The sequence below is a fragment of the Rhopalosiphum maidis genome, chromosome 2 (genome assembly GCF_003676215.2).
Source record: "Rhopalosiphum maidis isolate BTI-1 chromosome 2, ASM367621v3, whole genome shotgun sequence".
NCBI lineage: Eukaryota > Metazoa > Arthropoda > Insecta > Hemiptera > Aphididae > Rhopalosiphum > Rhopalosiphum maidis.
Genome location: NC_040878.1, coordinates 62,605,724 through 62,625,583, shown reverse-complemented (window position 1 = coordinate 62,625,583; position 19,860 = coordinate 62,605,724). Strand labels below are relative to the sequence as shown.

Sequence of the window (19,860 nt, the reverse complement as noted above, 5' to 3'; positions counted from 1 at the left end):
CATATTAAAAAAAAAATACAATATATTAAATAAGTTTAAACTACCAGCAGTATAATGTAATTCAGGCATTTGATTTTGTAGGTATTTTTCTATTATATCATTTTTCTTTTCTTTGTTATATTCCATAGTAATTTCATTTACATTTCCTTCATTTACCATGTTTTCAAACTGTTCAACTGCTTCATATGCCTCCTTTGTTGCGTTATAAGCTATTTTAAATTGTGTAACTGTCATTCAAATATCAGTGTCAGGCCAGTATAAGGTCATGAAAAAATAAAATGTTTATTTACTATATATGTTGATATAGTATAATATTATGGTCAATGGGCTGTGGTATGTTGGCATGTCGCATAGTTTTTATCAAAATAATAGATTGAGTATATGAGAAATTATTTTATTTTGCATGTGAAAGGACTAGAAAATTTGCAATAGAGCAGGTCATTCGTAAGTAATTTGATTTTATCTATTATACAAGCTCATATTCAGGTTCATTTTGTATAGACTAACGATAGTTAGGCTTTTTCAAAAATTATTATTTTATTTTTCGTAATGGCCAATTATTTTTCATTTTTGTTGCATATTAAACACGCTATGTCAATATTTTATAAAATAATAAAACTGGGGAAGCTACTCAGATATAATAAATGTATTGATATAGTATGAAAATCGATATGTTAAATTTGAATTCAATAATACAAATATACAATTTTATTTTATATGGTATAATAAGCTGTTATTAATTATTTATATTAATTCAATACTGCGTACCGTAGAACGATATAAATAATAGATTTTTAATCATTGTATAAATGTTTTGAAAATGTCATTGTGAGTAGTGTAGTAATAAATAATAATATTCTTATTATAATGACGGAAAGTTAAACCGAATAGTATTTTTTGAATTACAACAAAATAACTAAAATTTTTATTTATCGTTTAAATAACTAATTTTTTCTTCTATTTAAATTTAAAATGTCTAAAAATAAATTAAATAAGTTTATATATAATGTTTTACATTGTTTGTGTTAGTATAAATATAAATCACATTTTCAAGACTTAGCTATAAAAATTTAATACTTTATAAATTTATAACTACAAAATAATTCACACATTTACGTAATTATGATGAATTTTCTCAAAATGTAAACTCCAAACACTAACAATAAATCATGCTTATGTATTTGAAAAAAAAATTTAAATCGTAAAAACTATAATGTATGTGGGATCATGGATTACATTTCAAAGCCTAAATATTTTTAACAACGCTTAAAGATAAAAAAAATATATTCAAAAATTTCAAATATAAAATGCCTATAAATAGCTCAAATCGATTCTCAATATTTTCAAATTTTAATTGAGTATAGAAAATGACAATTTTAAAAACTCCTAATGGTTTAATGTTGAGACATTAAATATTAAAATTTTAGAATTTTAAAATTCTACAATAAATAATTTTTTAAATTACATTACTGAAATAATTATTTTACGATCAAATGGGTATCAAATTTTATCAACAATTAAATTACAGATGTTCATAAAAAATATTTGTTAAATTGTACTCAACATTTTTTTATAAGTTTTGTTGTAAAAGTGTGTATACAATTTTATATTAAATTATCTCAAATTGTGATGAATACTAATAATTGTATTAATTTTCAATAACAAAATAATTTTTCAATATCAACTACAATTAAAACACTAGACCTTATCCATAATGCAACCCCAAGAATGTCAATTAACGCTTTCAAAAGTAGCTCAGTTCTTAGCATTATAAATCTAACAGGCTCAATGTTACTAGAAAAAGAACAATAAGAGAATAAGACACATATTGGAATATACTACAAGAACATTAATAGAAACAAAAAATCCAATCTACCCATGCTAAAATAATAATCTAAATAATTTTAGCACTCAAATAGCTACTTATGCCTCAGATCTTAATATTTATTTAACAAAAATACTCCATCACCAAAACTCTGAACAACCTCCATGGATTACCCCTAACCAATTTACCTACCTATTTCGACCTATTTTCCTTCTTAAAAAATTAAACGCATTCTTATAAATACAAATCAAATTTCCTCAATCTAAAAAACTATCTAGCAACACATTGATAAATATATGTAGATGCGTCAAAAAATACATAAGAAACTGAAATCGTAATAATCCAGCTTAACATTCAAACAGCTCATCGCATCCCAATACTCAACTCAATTTATACAGCGGAATGTCTAGCTCTATTGAAAGCTATAAAATTAACTTCCTCTACAGTGAATCAATGCACAATATTGTACAATCACATAATTATATGTATATACATGGACTCACTCAGTGCTCTCAAAGTCTCAAAAACTTAGACAACCCTAAAAAAACAACACTGTGTGCACTCAAATATTGAATATACTATTTAAAACGAAATAACTAAAAAGGCAACCAAAGATCCTGTTGAAGTATGGGATATAACAACTCATTTTGACATAAAATTCTTAATAAATATAAACCTAAACCAAATATGTCAACAACAATTAAATTATTAAAATAATTTGTAAATTTTGGCAATTTAAATAAATTTTGTCAACATTTTAACTTAAAATATTTTAAAAATCTTTATGGTTATCATTTTTGATTTTTGTTTATAAGAGTTTACAATATTTGTCAGCATCTTAAAAAAACAAATTATTTATTATAAATTCATAAAACCTTTCGTTTTATTCTAAGTTTTGAAAAATTAATAAAAGACTTCTCGTAAGTAATTTATACTGAAACCATGAAATCTAAAAAAATATATAAAGAAGATTATAAGTCAAAATTACTTATATAAACAATAACTAAAGATGTTAATTATTTTGGTATAATTTAAAAACATTATTCTATTTATAGGGAATTCAAACTTTTACATTTATTATATCTTATCAAATTTTTCTATACGTAATGAAATTTTTAATTTATTTTAAGATATTATTTTTACTATTTTATGCTATTTACAGAATGATGTTATTAAATTCTGAGTTGTATAGATAAGTTGATATAATATGAAATAAATATATACTATTATAATAATTTAAAAACCTTTAAAACCTAATATTAAAAATAAAATTAATTACTTTAATTGGTATACAAAAAAATATTATCTTGAAATATACTTAGTGACATTACCTATATTTTGACAGACTGTCTTCTCAGAATCGTGTTTCGTATACAATAATATATCATTGAATTCAAATTTAACAGAGGTGTGAAGTTAGCACTACATTATTAACAAAACTTTTCAAAATACGATCTAACAATGTTTAGATAGACTTGTTGGACACTGTTGGAATTTGTCAGAGCTCCTCTTTTTAATCATCACACATATTATTTTGTAATGCTACATTATTAGAAACTTGAAGTTTATTGGAGCCTTTTTCATTTATTCCAAGTTAAACGTTGTAAATACTGCAAAATACACACCTGGCATTAATATATAATTATTCAAATCGTGCCAACAATGTTAATGACTTTTTTTAAATTCATTATACATTTATAATATGTACACAAAGATTATGATGTAACTAAAATGTTTTGTTAATATTTATTTTAAAACCTTATAACATTTTTCAATATGTATGTTATTATATGATGTATATTTAGTATATTGTAGTATAATATACTCATATACCAATTATACTATTATTTGTTAAAGTATTATTTATATTATATCAAACTTTTCAATTTATTTTAGAAGCATATAAAATTGATTGATATTCATATATTATTATGGACATGTAACACATTATTTACATACTTTTATATTTAATAGTATGTATATAATTTTATATAGGTACTTAATTAATATCTTCTATATTACAGTAAAAAAGAAAATTAATATCAATAATAAAACATTAACTATTTTTATATCATTTATTTTTATGATGCTCCCTAAACTCATAGTACTTAGAAAACCCTAGACCCCCCACCTTGTTACAGTTATGTCGTGGTAGTAAATAATAGGATTGAACATAATTCATACACTGTGGCAAACGACATCATATAACACAAATCCAAATTATTTAATCCAGTCTTAAAATAATAACTATATGATGTGATAATATTTTTATTAAAAATTGTTTTATCTAATATTAAATAAAAAAGAAGGAATGATGATGACGTCACCGCGGCGCTATTTTATGGTTATCGTGAATATCGTATATTATAGTTGCCAGGATTGTGCTCTATCAGCACTACTGATCCTAAAATGTGAATCTTTTCTCGGTGAACAGGGTCATATTAGAGAATTACATATAGATATATTTTTAAAAGGAGTGTTGTCTCTGTCTTACTAACGTACATCATAACAAATTTTCGTTCAGCAGAATACATTTTGTGACGTTAGCTTTAATATTAGAGTAAATTTATCTATTACCAAATTTAAAGGTAAGAATATTATCTAGAAAATGAAATTAAAATATAAAAATATAAAATTTTTCATTTTATTTTATTTTTTTAAATATACGGACAATATTATGACCTCTTACAATATGGTAGTGTATAGCACAATTACAAAATAATTTATAACATATTTAGTAGGTATTAAAAAAAAAGTTGATCTTGATTTAACAATTTAAATATAATATAGAGCATAAGAACTGCTAATTATAGTCAAATTTATTACACGCGGTCATTAAAATGTTGGCAGGGCTGTTCAGGATATAGTTTCTACTAAAATGAATTTGGTAAAATGGTTTAGGATCCCGGGTATTAAATTAATTTATTTTGAATTTTATTAGGGCAAGGAGTTTGGAGGAATCATTAGAACCCAATATTAAGTTGCATAAGAATTTTGATAGTAAAAATGAACGCCTGTTATTTAGGGTTGACAAGTTCAAAAAATTAAGAACATTTTGAGATGACCCATGGATTGATCTAGGTATATTAAATTTGAAAAAAAGAAACCGTTAAAAATTGTCTTAAACTGACTCGATTGATTTGTTCTGTTATTCTGTATTATTGATCCAAATTAGAGGACTGCAGTACTCGCGATTAGAGTGGACAAACGAACAGTAAAGTGCTTTCAGTGCTATTGGGTCATTAAACGATCAACATGTCCTTTTGATAAATCCAAGATTATACATCGGTTTATTTTTAATCATTTCGGTGTGATTTGAGAAAATCAATTTCTAGTCGAACATTACTCCAACATCTTTAAAATTATACACAAGTTCGAGTGTTATTCGAAAAAACTGTTAAGGTGTAACGCATAAATTTGTGAATCAAATGTATACGGTATTGAACGGTATAAAAAGTGCGGTATTGAACGGTGTAAAATATGCGGTTATGACGACCGTTTTAATTAATATGGAAAAATCAAATGATTAGATTACTTATAAAATTTTTTCTCTAGCTGTAAGTTTAGTATTTTCTATATAGTTTTATTATTATTATTTTTTTTTTTAATGAACAATTATTGAACCTCATTTATAATTTATATTATAGGGTATAGCGTTAGACCATATTATAGTATTATACTAAAGAAACATGGTTAAAAAAATATATTTGATAATATAAAATTGCGGATAATCCAATTATATGCTTTAGATATGTGTTCACAGTTTTCATAATAAAAGACTGAAGAAGAAGTTCTGTTGTAGTGTTGTATTGTATATATAACGAAATATTATTTTATATACGGAGTGGGAGTCAATAAATGCCGATTCAACAAAAATTAATAATGAAATTACTGTCTACGGAGACGACAAGAATGGAGCGATCGGGCAGTCGTGGTGTGTTACGGACGTTACAGCTAACAACTGTTTATTTTAATATCTTTTAATCATTGTTTCATTGTGCTATTATATATAAAGCGTTTGTGGCGAGGAAACACTTTAGTAGAAAATAGCAAGACACTATAATACTTTATTTCTCTTCCAGTACTCGTTATCGTGGTCAGTTGTTTAAGAGTAAAGCAAGTAGCAACCATAGAGTTATAACGTATAAACCTTGTGAGGTCTTATTAAATTGTCCTTTGTGTAGTACTTGTTATCGTGATCACCAAAAGATTGTTGAGTAAGCGCTTACCGCAGGTATCGATACTACTTGTTTGAAGGTTTGAGAATCGGATACCGAGATATCTATTCTACCCGTCAAGGCATCGCATGAGTGCATAACGTATACCCGTATACGACAGTACGAAGTGTAGTAACAACTAATAATAATTAGTTCATACTTTATAGAGATTATATTTCGATTTGATTATTTATTATAATAATGGTATAGAATTATGTATACGGATACATACACAATAATTTGGATCAAATTATTATTCCATTATTGACAACATTTTTTAGTTGCCTACACTATAATCTTAATGTTTATTTTATAATAAATAAAAATAAATATAAAAAAATTTATTATTAAATTTATAATAATAAATAATATTTTAAGTTTCCAACAATGTAGCATAGTAAAATACAATTTGGTATGATTAAAAAAGAGGCTTCAATAATTTCCAACAAGGGTATTTGAACATTATTTGGAGATTTTTAAATGGTAAATATGTTATAGCATACCTGCAATGCTAAGTGTGAAGTTAGTATTACAAAATAAAATGCGTGATGGTTAGAAAGGAGGCTCCAACAATTACCAAATATGTCCAACAAGTCTATCTAAACATTGTTAGATATATTTTGGAAAGTTCTGCTACAATTTAATGCCAACTTCACACCGTTAAATTTAACGCTCATAATAGTGACTCACTCAACATGTAATGTACAGCAGAGCGGTATTTGCTTAACTTTTTTTTTTGTTTTGATAAAAAAATAATAATTTTTAATTGGTCTGTCATATTGCAATAAAAAGCTAAATTTTTTTGCAAAATTTCTATGACTAAAATACAAGCATTGAGGCAATGTATACAATGATACACTGTTATATAGCTGACTGCTAACCACAATATAAGATATACTTTAACTATTAAATATATCTTAAATTGTGCTGATTACATACCTGTTTACTTATTCTTAATACATGAATAATTATAATATAGCCTACGAGATATTAAATATAAATATTGAAAATGATATTAACTATTACCAGTATACCTAAATTAAATTATTAATTTTTACTCTACTTTAGATAATTATCAAATTTAATAATAGAACAAATTATTATTAAAATATTATATTAATAAGCTCTTAAGTTACAAATATAAAAAATATATTATTAAATAAATATAATACGAAAGATATTAAGATAGATAAATTATAAGTACTCAAATGAGTCAAAATAAGATAACTTGTTAGTATTATTCATATAATTTACCGTACTGAAATTCTTGATTTTTCAATTTAGTGATATCTTTAAAATCGTTTTTATATTTTCTTTTATACACTAAATATATAAACATATTTTATAATTAATTTCCTTTCTTTTAAAGTCATTTATTAAATCTACTAATGTTAACTAACTGAGTAAATGATTACTTACTATAAATTGTAATTATTCAGTGGAGGACAATTTTATAAATAAATACTATAGGTACGCAATTATTGCGCATACATAGTACGTCGTTTGATTTTCATGACCCCTATATAATCCTATTGAACCCTCATTAGCAACACAACAATGTTTGTATTCAAAATAATTGAACTTCAACTTTGTTTAAACTTTACTGTTTTAGAGTAATAGTATATGGAGCGAAAATTACATTTGCACACATTACAAAATGCGAGAAATCGAATAATAAAATAATAAATTATAAATTATAATATAATACGAAAGAAATACAATTTCTACAAAATCGTATTTTATTAATTATTTACAACAATAGGTACTTCAAATAAATCACGGATTTTATTATGAGAACATAGAAAAAATTTAAATTAAAACGAATCAATGGTATTAATTATTTTTTTAAACATAACAATAATTACACTATTACTGAATCATGGAAGATTAAATTATTTATTTTAATTAATTTACCTATTTAAGATATGTGTAGAAATGTACAACTGAAGAAACAAATTATAACCCATTATATTATATAAATACCACTCGACCTATTTAATTAAAGATATTAATAGTAGGAAAAATTAAATAATTCGTTCATTAGGTCACATATGATCGAAAGACTTGAAAAATTGTATAGGAAAAACAGCAGAAATTGTATATGGAATTTTTGGTTGGGAGTGAATGAGCTTGAGGTATAGGTTAGGTATATAATACATATTATTTTTAAACAAATAAAATCAAAAATTAGAAAATTGATCAATCAAAATTAATTATATATTATATAAAAACGTTTAGTGATAATTATTGTAAAATGATTATAAAAAGATAAATATAATTTTTAACAATTCACGTTTAAATTAAAAAAAAAAATAAATAATAAATAATACATTTAATATCTACAAAAATATTTATAAATAAGCAATATACCTAACCTATATACATGTGTTTCTTATATAACACTATTAATTAAAATCAATACCCTAATAGACATTACACGAGCTAAATTAGAGTTAATACATCAAAGTTAAATTATCAAAAACCGACTATTAAATCAATTTATATAATATCATGGATCATGGTATAGCATGGTATTAAGTAAAAGTTACTTACTCTTCTCTGAAACAAAAAAAATAATGAACTAATATAATGTCTAATAAAAATTTTTTTTATAGTAAAATATATGTTATGGGTTATTAATAATTTGCATATTCAATATTGTATGTATTATTTTATTATGTTACCTTAAGTTTATATAAAATAATTAAAATTACACATTTATCATAAATAATATGATGTAATGATTAACGAGGTAAACTGATATAGTCGGTTGTACATTAAGCCTAAATAAAAGCATTGAATTACCTACATTCCTATTCATTAACATATCGACCCTAACCAATTTGGAAAATCGTAGATTTTTTCGTCATTAATTACTGTGGAATTAGTGTATATTTTTATGATGTTAGTTTAAGAGTAAATCCAAAAAAAACTTCGGGGTACTATAGTGAAATGTTTCCTGTCCCCTTCAATGTAAAAATCAACTTTTCAAAATTTTTATTTAATAAAAATCTATACGCTATTAGTGTGAATGTGTATGACACAATGACTGTAATAAAAATTCGAACGCCATCCTTTTTAAACTTCAATATTCCGTTCATCTCTTTTTTCCATTTCCCCAGCCTCGCCTTCGAGGGTAAAAATCGATTAAATTTTACATGCTATTGGTATAGCGTTATATCAAAATAATGTCTTATCAACTATTTTGGATATAACTAAATCAAATTCAGTTCATATAGTTAAATTCAAAACTATTGTAGGTATAATAGGTACATATATATATAGGTGCGTTCTTTAGTAATTTCTCAATTTTATGTTCAAATAACTTAAATCATTTCATATTATTTCACTTGTTCGGATAACATTATGCAAGACCCTCTAAGTTCTTTTAATAAATAACTCGTAAATAATGATCTTACAAATTCAAAAAATAATCAAGCAAATTCATACTAATGGCATGCTTACTTTAAACTATGTAATGCGATGTGTGCAGTTTAAGAGCAAGATATTTATATTGATTTGAATTAAGGGTGGAGTATATGTTTATACATATTAGATAAATGCATATCAAGCTAGGTAATTAGTATATTTTAGATTTCTAAAATACCATACCCTCTTTACTTAACCATGGAAATTCTAAATCTATGACCACACCTAATCTAACCCAGATATTATAAGCTAACTAGAAAACAACTTCTCGAATAAAACAAACCCCACGAATCATGATTACTTTGTGCGGCTGCCGCAACATTAAGGCAAAATGCCGTGAGTGCTCTATAACTCGTTCTCTTATTCTCTAGTTCACTAATAGTTATAATTTATAAAGAAGAGACACTGGTTAGATTTTACGTATGGAATGATGTGTTCATCTAGTTCTACTAACTTAGAATTGATTCAAAGTTCCGTTTGGACCTTCCATCCAGTGACGGGTGGTGGGTGGTGGTAAGCTCTCTTAATATCATAAGTTTACCAGAAAGAAATATGTTAATTACCCCGAGTTATACTAAATTTTAATAATACACTATACTATATTAACTATACCGCAACTGTGATTATTACTATTAAATAATTTTTATTAACCAATTATATATTATAAATGCAACAATGTAACATTTCGCCTTTCAAAAGACAAATTTCAATATTAATAGACGTGTAATCTAATCTAAAATATATAACTTACCTAATTTATTAATATTTAAAATATATTCTGAATAATCATCAAGTACAAAATCTACTTCTGGCAATACTAAAAATTAAATATATTAAAATATAAATATAAATTAAGTTACAACATGAAAATGATATATCTATTAATGACCATATCCAAGGTCGTTCGCCCAAACGGTCTACGCCCATACAAAATGCACTTGTGTTAAATTTGGTTGCCTATAATGTTAACAATGCTAACATATTTTAGCGTAAGGATAAAAACTCTTTTTGGTTTTCTGATTTGTTGTATATAGTTGATATCTCTGACATATCAATTTTACATAACTGTCCCGTCTACAGTTGCATTTTTTCAACCGATTAACCGAATATGTATCATTCATTAAAAATAATCTATTATTCGAATAATCGATTAAATAATCGCACACTCTTTAAATATAATAAAGAGGCAATATAATTGAGCTAGTCAGTGTCTTACGCTTTAGAACAATTCATAAACGCCGATAAAATGCACACATAAAAAAAATATTCTAGTGCCCGTGGCAACGCGCGATTGTTATTATTATTTTTACTGATTTCAACCCTTTGTGGTAAACCCCCCTTTACACCTAGAAGTATAAAAAATAGTTAACATCACTCTCTGAGACGTAATTAATATACACACAACATTTCATGAAAATCGGTTCAGCCGTTTCAGAGGAGTTTAGTTACAAACATTTTCAACATTGTGACACGAGATTTTTATATATTAGATTTATAATTATTAACAATCTCTGATAGAATCGATATATATTTTAATTAATCAGTAAAATATTTGTTCATAATATGCATAGAAATGAATTATTTAGGCATGTGTTTTATTTGTATGTGTATCTATCTAAATGCACGTACTCGTATAGTCGTATATGTTTTTATTTATAACAAAACCTTAAAATGTATTAGAGAAAGAGAAGTTAATTTCGAATTCAATAACTCAAAATCTAATGAGATGCATTTCTTCATACAAGTTTAATTTACTTCAAAAATGTCTACTTCATCATGGTCTAATGCCCAATAAAAGTCTAGTTAAGTAGATACATTTATTAAAACAACTTTAAAGAAATTAAATTCATTTTATATGTAGTTAATAAAATATTAATAATATCTATTATTTTATTTTATTTTTTTATAAGCTTCCGATCTTGAAAATGTTAATTTAATAAATAAGTGCCATACAAAAATAGTTATTAATTTAATTTTGATTTTTATATTTGAGCGAATCAAAAAATACACTACCAATAACTGTAAGGTTTGTTTAAGGTTAATTGGTGATATATGTGTTTTCTTATAAATGCAAAACAAAATTTAAGGCAGCTAAATTAATAGGTATTAAATGTCAATAACAAAATGTTGAGGAAACTTATTTGGTAATTGGTTTCTTTTTTTACGTTTAATCAATTGAATGGACGTAACAAAGAAAACATCTATTTGAAATCAGTCTGTTTCACTATAATTTCATTTATTGGAAATTAAAATTGTATCAACTGCAATTTCTAATATTAAATATTAAAGCACAAACCTGTGTATGTACAATCTATAATAAATAATTTAAAATATATTAATAATACATCACTGATTATCAGTAGCGGTGCGTGAATAAAATTTACGGGGAGACTTAACTTTTGTTTAACTATTAGCTATTTATATACATTTTTACTTAAAATATTAATATTGTAGTCAATGCTGTAACTGATTAAATTTGTTAAATAATTCCGAGTATAGTTATTTATATTTTTGATAGATAATTTATTCAACTTCATTATAAGTTATTAATTTGAACTACTGAAAAAATATAGATAAATTGCATTGTTTGTTGCGTTTATCACTGGTTTGAAATTTACGGGTAAACTTTCCGTCTTTATATTCAATGGCTAAATATGGAGTAGGCTTTTTGTTTTTTAATTTACATTTTTCATCATAAGTAAATAAATGAAAATCTTTGTCCAATAACTCATCTAAAGAACAATGTTTTAATTCCATATTTTTAAATTTATTAAAAACGCGGTAAGCTTACAACGCACTTACAAATATACACACCGATTACGTATATATTAATGGGCTATAGGCAAATATTACTAATGAGACTAGTCTCACGGACTCTATACAAAAACCATTATCGCTATGATTCCCCCTCCGAACTTTCATATGCCATCTATAATATTAGACTGGAGACTGTTGATCGACTGTCTCATTCGTATTACGACCTCATTGCCGTCGTTAATCATTATAGTTAATTCAAGAATTGTGTACCTAGTGTTCTTAGAACATATGCGTATAACGTATACACAGACACACACACACATATATATATAGTGAATATAGTTGACAAAAGTGGTTTTATTCCTACATGGATTACACAAATACCTATAAGAAAATATTTAAAAATAAATTAAAAATTAGTTTTATTGCAATGTTATAATTATTGGGGAGACGCAGTCTCAAAGTCTCCCCTGACGCACCGCCCCTGATGATTATATTATATGTACGATAGTTATGAATAATGGTTAGGTTAGGTTAGGTTAGGTACAACTATTATAAATCAAATTATATAATTTCTATGTACAGTGAAACCTCTGAATAGCGGACACTCTCGGTCGCCAAATTTTTGTCCGCTATTTAGAGGAAAACATTTTTTTTTAATAAATAAATAAAAATTCGAAATTCCAGAATGTCTATTTTTTCTTTTAGAGTTAATCGTTTTCTTTTGCTTGCTATAGCGCACTACAATAAACGTTCGTATAAACAATACCATTGATTATATTATTTATAATCAATAACAATACGTATAATAAATTCGCACCACAATAAACGTTTGCATCACAAACACAACTAAACGCACATAGAACAATGCATTAATTACAATATTTCGTTGACGTGATAATATTTCAATGACTGAACGGATAAGATAAGATTTTCATATACAGTATAATAATGTACCCATAAGATAACTTAATAATTTAGGTTTTTATTCAGGTATTCCAAAATAATTCTTAATTTAAGATAAAAATTACTAATATCATGTCATAAAAGTGTCCGTTGTTTAGTGTCCTGTATTTAGAGGTTTTCCTATACATAAATAGTGAAAATGTCTCTGTCCCCGAAAAAACGTTAGGTTAGGTTATTTGGAGGTATTTGGAGGTGTCCGTTAAGGGAGGTTTCACTGTATTACATATGTTGAGGTGTATGACCGCAGTAGGCGAATGTTGACAGTCACTGGTGATTGTTGACATTTACATTCAGTGTTTGGTAAATGTTGACCACACTAAGCACGATATATTTAAAAGATATTTTTGTATTATTTTATAAAATGAAGATATTGCTCAACCATAATATGCATTGGAGACGTTTAGACATTAGTAATGTTATCGCATGACTACATGACACAATCCGATTGTCAATCGTTAAAGTTGTTATGTTATTTTTAAGTTTATGCGTTCAATGCCAAACTAAACAAAAAGTTCCAAAAAAAGGTATTGTAATCAAACCTATTATAAGTTGTGAACTTAATTCCCAGTATAAAGTAGACTTGATAGATATGTAAACTTCCAATGATAGTGAATTTAAATTTGTATTAAGTTATCAGGATCACCTAACCAAGTTTATTCAATTAAAACCTCTGAAATCTAAAACTGCAGAAGAAGTTGCACATCACTTATTAAATATATTTCTTATTTTCATCAGGGTATTAAGCAAATATCTTTGAGACAGGTATCAACAGCTGCTTCCGAAAGTGGTGATAAAGCTTATATACGATGCAATTGTAAAAAAAAATGTAATTGTAAGAATGGAGGAATAATTTGTAACAGTAAATGCCACGATAGCTTATCGTGTTGTAATAAATAAAACTTAAAAAATAATATAAACTACCTGAAATATAAATTAAAAAATTAATTTGTTAAACTATATATATTCATGAATTTATTAGCTATTTATTTGATTATATATGAAGTCAGACATGTTAACATTTACTAAATAACTATTGCGCATGTCAACAAATACTGATAAATGTCCGCATTGTAAAATATTTGAAATAATTGATAAAATTCACCAAAATTATTAGTAAATGTCAACATACACCAGTAACTGTCAACATTTACTGTCATATACCTTAACTCATACACTTAATCCATAAAAACCCAGTGATTTTTTCGAAAGAGATGAAATAACCGCACAAACTTTATGACATAATGTACCTCTAGAATTAAATATGATTTTGAAAAACTTACTATAAATTGAATAGAAATAACCTGTTGGGTTTATTTTCAGTTGACCCGCTAAAACAATAAAAATCCTTCTGATAAATGTAGAGAAACAATTAATTTTAAAAAAGTAAAATAACCGTTAAACAATTCCGTAGTTCTCGTTTTATTCTATTGACTCTAAAAAGCTCAAGATTTTTCATTTTTAATCATTATATGTGATGATATTTATTTTCCTTAAGTGAGTATTATAAATTATAATCAAAAATATTTCTTAACATTGCGTATTTTTTGTTAAGAAATATTTAAATGCAGAATAAGTCTTCAACAAGATGTAGAAAAATAACAACTGAGAATTGACTTACGGTGTGAAGTATTTCGAAAATGATATTCAAAATACGAATTGTTATCGTTTACTATGAGTTTCGTGTCTAAATAAAACAAAAGTAATTTGATACTTTTTAATGCTATATTTACTTAAATAATATAGAATTCTATAGCCTGAAATAAACATCTCACAAAATATATAAATATATTACATGATTATTTAAACACAATTTTATTGTATGTAACTATAGTGTCGTAATGCATACCATAATCCGGAACTGTTAAGTTATCGTCTATGTCGAAATCATTGCATTTTATTGAAGTTAAAATTATCATATTATACATTATGATAATTATAATGCCTTTGGAAAATTCAAACGTATTAATTGTCATTTTTAGGTTTGATAAACACAATGTTTTCAACGCAGTTACTTTTAACACGGACGAATAAAGTTTATAAAGATAAGTTTTAAAATATACTAAAGAAATTCGTATATATGTCTATAGCTTAACTTTGTGTTTGTGCGTCAAATATGCAAAAACCAATAGATGTTGCACAACTGAATAAACTATTTTATTTCTTTGTATATCTTAACACCGTATTTGTTAGCACCAAACAGGTGGTCTTTCAGTTCTTATGAAAACAGTTATTGCTTTTTCATATAATATCGTAATTTACAAATTAAAAAATAATTTTTAACTTATAATATAATTTGATCTAAATATTAAAATACGAGTTATAATGTTTTAAGCATTTTAATATTTTAATATCTTACATAACTATAACGCCTATAACTCAGTTTAAAATTATTTCAATACAAATTTACATGATGCCTAGATAATGTTCTTACCTTTAAATTGAAATTTGAATAATAAGTAAATTTACTCCTGCAGGATTAAAGCAAACAGCATAAAATGGACTCCACTGAACGCAAACGTGCTGTTTTTCATTCATAACTTCGTAAGACGGAAATAACACATACGGGTATATTACGTTCTCTTAATACTTAATTTATAAGTGGAAGAAAAAAAAGGTAGGTAAGTGGATACCGCTCTGTTGTACAAGTGTCGAGTGGGTCACTGTTATAGTGGTATAGGTGTGTTAAATTTAAATTCAATAATATAATGAGTACACGAAAACAAATTCTAAGCAGAATGCCAGAAATGGTCGTCTCTATTAGACTGATTCCCAAGCAGTGGCGGGAGGGAATTCCACCAGAGGAGAATTTAGATGAAATAACAAGAAATTGTAATTCAAATAATTATGCCATTTTACAATCAGTAAATTGAAAACCATAAATTAATTTTCTGACGGTTGTCCATCGATAATAATTATATAAGTATTTTATAATGATTAACCTCTTGACAAGTAATCTAATATTGATAGGTGAAAGTGCTGGGTTAAGGAAGCCAAGGGGGCAGTTGCACGCTGCGGCAATTTTTAGGGGTTACAATTTTTCAACGACTAAAATGAAAGTTTTGAAGTCTTCTAAGTTCTAATGTATTCTAATTTTTAGGATGAATTATTAATAATCATTGAAAAATATGGTAACAAAATAATAATAATAGTAATATAATATATTATTAGTGTTATTAGAGAGCTCGGATAACCAACGCATTTCTAATTTCGTTCTTATTATCGTATTATTATTTAACACATAATCGTGTTTGTGTCTGTATAGTTGTATTAATCAATTTATAACCAACAGATTATTAAATGTTATATTAATAGTTTCAAATGATTTATTTATACACTACTAAGCATTGTTTTTAATTTTTATTATACTATCTATTATTTTATTATTCGTATCTCGTCCTCTTGGTCTTGATTCTCATAAGGTACAATGTTATTTCCCTGCGGCGTCTTGCGTCAACTACCGGTCTGGACATAGGTAGCGTCTAGACGTGGCGTTATGACACCGTGCTTTTCCACTCTTTGACGCTGTAGGGAAACCGTACCTGTAGACCGTAGTCGTAGTCAGTCTTGTCAGACTTGTCAAGTCATATTATAGTATATAGGCTGAAAAACAAACGTACATTTTTATTAACAGCGTTTTTTTTTTTTTAATAAATATAAACGAAAAGCAAATTTAGTTAAATAGCGCTACATTTTGCGAAAAATCTGAGAAAAAATTAATAAATAAAAACAAACTATTTCTCAAACATAAATTCAAAGTTTCTTTTAAAAGGTAAAAACTAACGTACATAGTAATACATTTATAATTAAGACAAAATATCAAATGTATACAAAATAGTACATTAGTATCTACTCCGTACTCCTAAATAATAAAAATGAATTAAATATATTGTATTATATTTTATACTATTTAAGAGGACGCTATACCCGCATGTGTTGTCTTATACACGCGTAACATAGCTAAAACCTGTTTTGCGCGGTACAACTTTACTCCCTCGATATTTTAATCAAAACAATCAAAATTATAAATCCCATTAGGAAGATCTTTACCTGTGACGCAGAGTCTTAATTTTTTTAATAACACGAATGCAATTAAAGTTATCGGTTTGAGAACTTAAGGTTTTTTTCATTTAATTATTAAAAATTATTGGTTACCACTATCAAAAAAATTAAAACGCTACGTCACAGGTAAAGTTCTTCCCAATGGGATTTATAATTTTGGTAATTTTGATATAAATATCGAGGGAGTAAAGTATTGTATTTATCTTGATTAGCGCTTGCTGCAAATTATTGTAAGCTTTCCAACAATTTGACAATATTATTGAACCACATATGAAAAAATATACAAATTAAATTATATAATATTTATATTTTTGCACACTTTATGGCGGGGCTATATCAAACAAGTACCTTACTTGGCTTATTTGGCCTATTTAATAAACAAATAAACAATAATTATAATTTATAATACTTATTCAGATTACGATTCTATAATCTATACTCAATACTATTTATTACATTACATTTTTTTATTTATTGTTTATTAAATATAAATGGTGGGACAGCATGATTTGACATATGCAATAACTTGTGTTCTATTCAATGTATTACATTTTAATGAATTAAAGATTAAACGACTTTAACATTGTTTTTATTAAAATATTTATTTTTTTTATGAACGGTACAAGGTTTGTAAAGGGCATCAGCGTAACTAGGGAGGTATAGCCAGTATAGAGGGGGCTTAGCACGCCTGTATTTATATTTAGCCCCCTATAAGGTTTTACTTTTTAGCCTCAGTTAGCCTTTAAGTTATTTTTAACTTTGATTTTCTAGGACTATTGAATCTTAGTTGCGTAACTATGGGCGTCCATGGTAAAGGGCGGCATATTCGTTAACCCGGCAATAGGCCGGCGCCGTACAATGTCTAATTCGCATGACATACAAGGTACAGCTATCTGAATTCTGTATTATTTCTTATATAGTATAATAGCAATAGGTATGTATAAAGAATAAAGAATAATACTCGATAGTTAAAATTAAATTAATATTATACATTTAATTATAAACAAATTTTGATATTGTTGTTCCTAAGATATCGTGTGATTGTATGTTAATATTTTTAAATAAATTTATCTATGTACCTATATTAAAATTTAAAATTAATAATAAATTATATAATTTTAAATAAAAATAGAAAAAAAAACTATAATAATATAATATGCGTAGTATTATATAATATCTACAAACATTTTTAAATTTTTAAATTTTTAAAATAAATATTAATTAATAATTATATAGAATATTTTGTATTTTCAGTGTTTTTGTCCAACACTAGAAATGTGCTCAGACTTTTTGTCCAACTATTTTTAAAACGGACTTTTTGACCGATTACCACTACTTAAAAGGTATAATAATAACAGTATTTTTTTTCTATCTAGGTACAATTTAAAATATTATTTAATAAAACAGTTAAAAGTTATTTCTTCTACATCAGTTTCTTTATTTTACAGTTTATTTTTGTATTAGTAGTAATATTACAATACTATGCAATACATTAATATATTTTAGTTTATTTGTTTTTATTAGTATTGAAATATATAATAAGATGTCACATGCTAAACGCTGGCTGATTTTTATTTTTATTTTTTTGTTTTCACAATACATAAAATAGGTTATTTCCAACTAAATAGGATAGATTTTATTTTGTACTCGTGTTTTTAAGCACGATTTTTTTTTGGTAACATGTTTTAACTTTTTAAAAATAATATTAAAAATATGCAAATCAATACATATAATAACTGCACCAAAAAAAATTGTGGATTACTATAATAACTGTATCACCTCTAGAGTCTACACTCGAGTAATAGCGCTAGACAAATAACTAAGGTCTACCATGTATAATATTTTATATTTTGGTCTTTTCTGTACATTATTTAAAGTATCCGTGTCAAAGGCTTTTTATTTTTAGATTTCATATTATAATATCTATAGACTATAAATTTACAGTCTATTGTATATTTGTATAGTCAATGTACATTATTGAGTACATTCAATATTGTAGTTATTTATTAGAAATAGTTTATAGTGGGTTATATAACCCACTATAAACTTACATAGACTCCATATGGAGTCTATGTAATATCAACAATTAAATTATGCCGTCGTATTCTTGGAAAACTAGAATAAAATAGTCATTAGTAGCTCGCAAGACGGGCACGCTGCTTTACCACCCGTAAACAAGTAGATAACATTAATGATTTTATCCGCTGCACAATTGTGGCAGCACATGCTACGTCAAAATTTATACTTACTAGCCCAACTTTGTTCATTAAACTTGTTTTGCGGGAATAAGAACCCTGCATCCTATAGTAATGTTAAGAACACCAAATTTCAACACATTTTAAAGAAAAAAATAATCTATGTTCTCTTAGAGAGTTTTTTAATATTTTATTTTGACAATTTTATATAATTTTTTGAAAATGTACAAAAAACACCAACATTTAAAAGCTAATAACATACTCATTTTTTACGTTATTAAAAAAAAACTCTCTGAGAGAACACAGATAATATTTTTCTTTAAATTGTGTAAAATTTTTGTTTTCCTAAAGTTAATGTACCTCGAGTGATTCTAATTCTTGTAAAGGCTGTTTTGACGCTCGAAATACGGGT

At 25.8% G+C, this 19,860-nt stretch overlaps 1 protein-coding gene across 2 annotated transcripts in view; it reads right to left on the bottom strand.

The window, feature by feature from the left end:
* LOC113554027 overlaps positions 1–15,221 on the bottom strand; it is a 37,429-nt gene extending 22,208 nt beyond the window's left edge. For both annotated transcript variants that reach the window (XM_026957673.1, XM_026957674.1), the window contains exons 1-8: positions 15,041–15,221; positions 14,813–14,878; positions 14,475–14,522; positions 11,768–11,782; positions 10,223–10,288; positions 8,596–8,601; positions 7,297–7,365; positions 45–227 (exon numbers count right to left, since the gene is read on the bottom strand). In XM_026957673.1, coding sequence (XP_026813474.1) covers positions 45–227; positions 7,297–7,365; positions 8,596–8,601; positions 10,223–10,288; positions 11,768–11,782; positions 14,475–14,522; positions 14,813–14,878; positions 15,041–15,167 — 580 coding nt within the window. In that variant the 5' untranslated portion in view covers positions 15,168–15,221. The remainder of the gene's footprint in view (positions 1–44; positions 228–7,296; positions 7,366–8,595; positions 8,602–10,222; positions 10,289–11,767; positions 11,783–14,474; positions 14,523–14,812; positions 14,879–15,040) is intronic.
* Between the last annotated feature and the right edge of the window lie 4,639 nt (positions 15,222–19,860).